The sequence below is a fragment of the Echinops telfairi genome, unplaced genomic scaffold, assembly GCF_000313985.2.
Source record: "Echinops telfairi isolate 266 unplaced genomic scaffold, ASM31398v2 ScPeMD7_1;HRSCAF=3_0, whole genome shotgun sequence".
In the NCBI taxonomy this organism is placed as follows: domain Eukaryota; kingdom Metazoa; phylum Chordata; class Mammalia; order Afrosoricida; family Tenrecidae; genus Echinops; species Echinops telfairi.
Window position 1 is genome coordinate 2,588,576 of NW_022103896.1, and position 4,132 is coordinate 2,592,707.

The 4,132-nt window shown below is 48.6% G+C and overlaps 1 protein-coding gene across 14 annotated transcripts in view; it reads left to right on the forward strand.

Moving 5' to 3' along the window:
• Positions 1 to 4,132, forward strand: part of PTK2 (protein tyrosine kinase 2) — a 145,147-nt gene that overhangs the window by 98,344 nt on the left and 42,671 nt on the right. For 8 of the 14 annotated variants that reach the window (XM_030884992.2, XM_045296532.1, XM_045296550.1 and 5 more), the window contains 2 exons: positions 281 to 301; positions 1,331 to 1,428. In XM_030884992.2, the coding sequence (XP_030740852.1) occupies positions 281 to 301; positions 1,331 to 1,428 (119 nt within the window). The remainder of the gene's footprint in view (positions 1 to 280; positions 302 to 1,330; positions 1,429 to 4,132) is intronic. The other 6 variants (XM_030884958.2, XM_045296626.1, XM_030884967.2 and 3 more) reach the window with 1 other exon arrangement.

Here is a 4,132-nt window from a genome sequence, read left to right on the forward strand (position 1 = left end):
TGTGTGTGTGTGTGTTTGTGTGTGTGTGTGTGTGTGTAAATGTTTTATGTTGACGTATCTTACTCATTCCAATATATCCATTCACATACAGTTCTGTTGCTCAATCCCATCGGGTGGAGTTAAACAATCATCAATGCTATCAACTCCCTTCCCCCTCCTCCCCTCTTACTTCCCATACCCTCGTGTTTCTTATATTCTTGTAAAGTTTATTGTTGTTAATCTGCTATTAGTTCTTTCTAAGCAAGGTCTTCAATTTTTTTCTCTCTTAATTGCAACACAGAAAGCTATGGAATAGATGAAGGTAACAGGATCCCTTTGAAATAACTGCATTGCTTGTACTTGCAACCTGTGGAGTGATACAGGATGTTTCCATTTTGTTAACTTTTATTTTAAAACGATTTGTTATTGGTTTGCTCATGCTGTTAAGTCAGTGGAATTACCAGCTAAAGTGATTTTAAAGAGGAAAATGTGTCTACCATTTGGGCTGAGTTGTCTGTGTGATTTATCATTTGAGAAACTAAGCTGAGATTCTCCAGAGATGACAATCAGCTATCCCATTGGTGACCACATGACGGAGTGTATACTGTTACGGGGCAGGGGGGTCCCTCTCTTGATGGAAAGAACTCAATCCCAGGAAGTTAGTTAAACTAAGACTCTACTCAATTCCATTGCCTAGACCTCAACAGCCCACTGAAGAATTGATTTTGTGCAAATCTCAACAATTTAATGTATTCATTTGAGGCAAATATTTTCACCCATAATTTGTTTGGTGATGCGTACAACCTTAATTCCGATTCATCTAATTTTGAAATTAGTTCTGAGACACTACCTCTTTAAACTCTTTTAGCTCCATGAATAAATAATATAGAGATAGGATTATAATAAAGTGGAAAACTCTTAACCTTCTCAAGCATAAAGTTTACTCATAGAATAACAGTTTTGTGTCATCTCTATATTTACAAACTTCGGTTCTTTGTAAAATAATTGATTTAACTTTCATAGCCTTAATTATTAATACCTACACTAATAGCACTTTGTTAATTGAGTATAGAACTTAAAACTTGGAGCAATTCTTTGAGAACTATCAAATAGACAATAATCCATCTATCCAAAAACAATTATGGACGATGGTAAAAACCTAATCCTAACCCGTCCTTCCAGCAGCTCAGCCCGTGGTGGGCTCTCTCCAGAGTTGTCGTTGAAATGTTGTTTAAGAGAATTCCACTCTCTCGAGAGCATTTTTATGACTTGGTGTGCCACCGATGAAATCTTTACTCGTGGATGATGATCATGAAATGTCTATGTTTCTGACCTTTGGCCTGTTTCGCAGCCAGGGACTATGAGATCCAGAGAGAAAGAATAGAACTGGGACGGTGTATTGGAGAAGGCCAGTTTGGAGACGTGCACCAAGGCGTTTATATAAGTCCGGTGAGTGCTTTACGACTGCAGCTGGTCGGGCCTCGGTGTGAACACTGACGTGAAACTGCCTCTTGTTTGCCTTCATGAATACGGAGGTCTTCCAGGTACCTGCTGTAGCCTCCTGTGGCAATAACACAAGTCCTCTTGCCTGGAGTATTCTGAGTCCAGTTGTAAAAAAGAAAGGATGTGGGCGCTGTGTTGGAGCCCTCCAGCTATACCAGGCCGGGAAGAGCAAAGTTCATGTCAGCATCGCCCAAGGCTGCTTTCTGTGAGGCTGAGGTCAGACGTGCCCCCAACCTCCAGCGCCAGCGCACTGTGTCCATAGTTCATTGTAGTGACCATGCAGAGCTCACAGACAGTACTCACAATTAGTGAGTTTATTAAGGAAGTTAACAGGTTACGAATGCTCAGGATACAGCTATTCAGCCCTGCCTACAGACAGACTTCCCTCTGCTCTTTGACCTCTCAGCCACACACCCAGTGACCTCTGAGCTCTTTCGGGCTGACGATACATGCCCAGAGGGCCTGCTACTCTACCTGAAACCTCAGCCCAAAGGGGACTTGGCTCCCTGGACTATGTACCTGGAAGCACCCTGTTCTGTAAGCCTGCCCACAGGCACTCAGCTTCACCAGCTCTGTGGGTGGGAAAGTTCATGCTCTGGCTCCTGGTTCTGCTGGTCTGTCGCTCCCCAGGTGTCCCAGGTATCTCCAGGATCAAGGAGGAACCTTGTGCAGGGATCCAGTCCCAGCAATTGTCTTTTGCTGGTAGGGAGACGCCCTTCCCCACTCCTGCTGCTAAGATGGCTCATTTCGTTCCCAGCAGAACGGCAGTCGCAGTCCGCCCTGTTAGCAGTGACACATCGCTGAACCCTTTCCAATCACTGTCCCACTGTCCCACCGCCCGGACCCATTGGGTCAGTCAAGGCCCTTCAGTGGGAGGTATGGAGACTGACTGGTGGAGCCCTGTTACATAATCCCTGCCCTGCACCCACACGGCAAAGTCCTCTCTGGAGAACTGGCTGCAGAGGTGGAGCGGCTGTTGCCTGTGGCACCCAGTGAGCTGTGTAAGGGTTCTTCTGCCTCGGTGGGTTGCTTTGCCCCTGGTATACTCTCAACAGAGATCAGGGATCTTTTTAAATTATAGTTTTTTAAGTAATAGCTTAATCGAGCTACAGTTTGTATACCTTGAAATTCACTCCCAAAGTGTTCATCTTCGTGGGGTTTTTTGTTCAGAGCCTCGGAGCAAACTCTTGAGGTGAGTGTGAAGCCCAGCCCAGCCCAGGGCACACTGGCTTTGCTCAGTAGCTGTTCTGTGGCCACACATCCCCCACGTGTCCTGCAGTCGTGCCTCCTGACTGAGAGAGTGGGACTCAAAAGGAAAGCAGACCCAGAGCGTGGGTTTCCATGAACCGGTTTTACCGGAGTTAGTGCCCAGCCCGGGTGTTTAGAATGGATTGAGAGTATAGGGGCAGGGTGAGGGGAGATTGGAAAACAGAGTGAAAAGAGACTAGCCAAAAGTAGGAAAGGGAGAGGGAGAGACAGAGGAATGAGACAGTGAAGTCAGGGAGCACAAACAGGAATCCCGCATTAATAAACTGTGGCACAGAAATAATCAGCATGTCTACCAGGAGCCTGCACTTCCCCCCATTGGCTGTGGCACCAGCAAAATGGTGAAGAGGGGTTTCTGTGAGATGGCTTGAGAAGGAAGGTGAGGTGTCAGGGTATGCAGGTGGGGTTAGAGCCGCGGGCTATGGCCGAGAACTGTAGCGTTACTGTCGGACTCTTTACTGACTAGTAGCGTGCGGCCTCCCAAAGCCTGGCCTTGGCAAGCTACCCAGCTCATCAGCTTCTGCTGCCTCACCTGTAAAAGGGGTGTCCTGGGCCCTCTTAGAACTCAGTAAGTAAATGTGCATGCTGACTTAGGAGAAACGGCAGCCTGGTTGAGGTGGCCGCTGCCCCCACTCCCCGCCTCCACTGCATAAGGGTGTTGCCTGGCTGTTCCCAGCCACTCTCCCAGATGGAACAGAACCGCCCAGAGGGCAGGTCAGCTGGTGTACGGTCCTGAACTCCCTCCCCAGTGCTGCTCACCTACTTTCACTTGAGGGCCTGGGAGAGTCAGATCTCTTATTTACAAGTTTAGTCAACACTACCCAAGCTTCCATTTGAGTATTATAACCTGAAACATGCTTCAAAGGTAAAGGTTAGCCAACAGCGCGGTGCAGGGCCTTTGAAGACCTTTGGGGAACACTAACATTGACGCACCATCCCCTGAAATGTGGGGCCTGCGAGCGGCCTGCAGCATTTTATACTCAAGCCTTGCTCCAGGGTTTATAGGGGCACTCCAAGGGGAGAGTACTCCAGCTACCTACAGTCCTCCAAGGGGAGAGTACTCCAGCTGCCCACCGTCCTCCAAGGGGAGAGTACTCCAGCTACCCACAGCCCTCCAAGGGGAGAATACTCCACCTGCCCACCGTCCTCCAAGGGGAGAGTACTCCACCTGCCCACCGTCCTCCAAGGGGAGAGTACTCCACCTGCCCACCGTCCTCCAAGGGGAGAGTACTCCAGCTACCCACAGTCCTCCAAGGGGAGAGTACTCCACCTGCCCACAGTCCTCCAAAGGGAGAGTACTCCAGCTACCCACAGTCCTCCAAGGGGAGAGTACTCCACCTACTCACAGTCCTCCAAGGGGATAGTACTCCACCTACTCACAGTC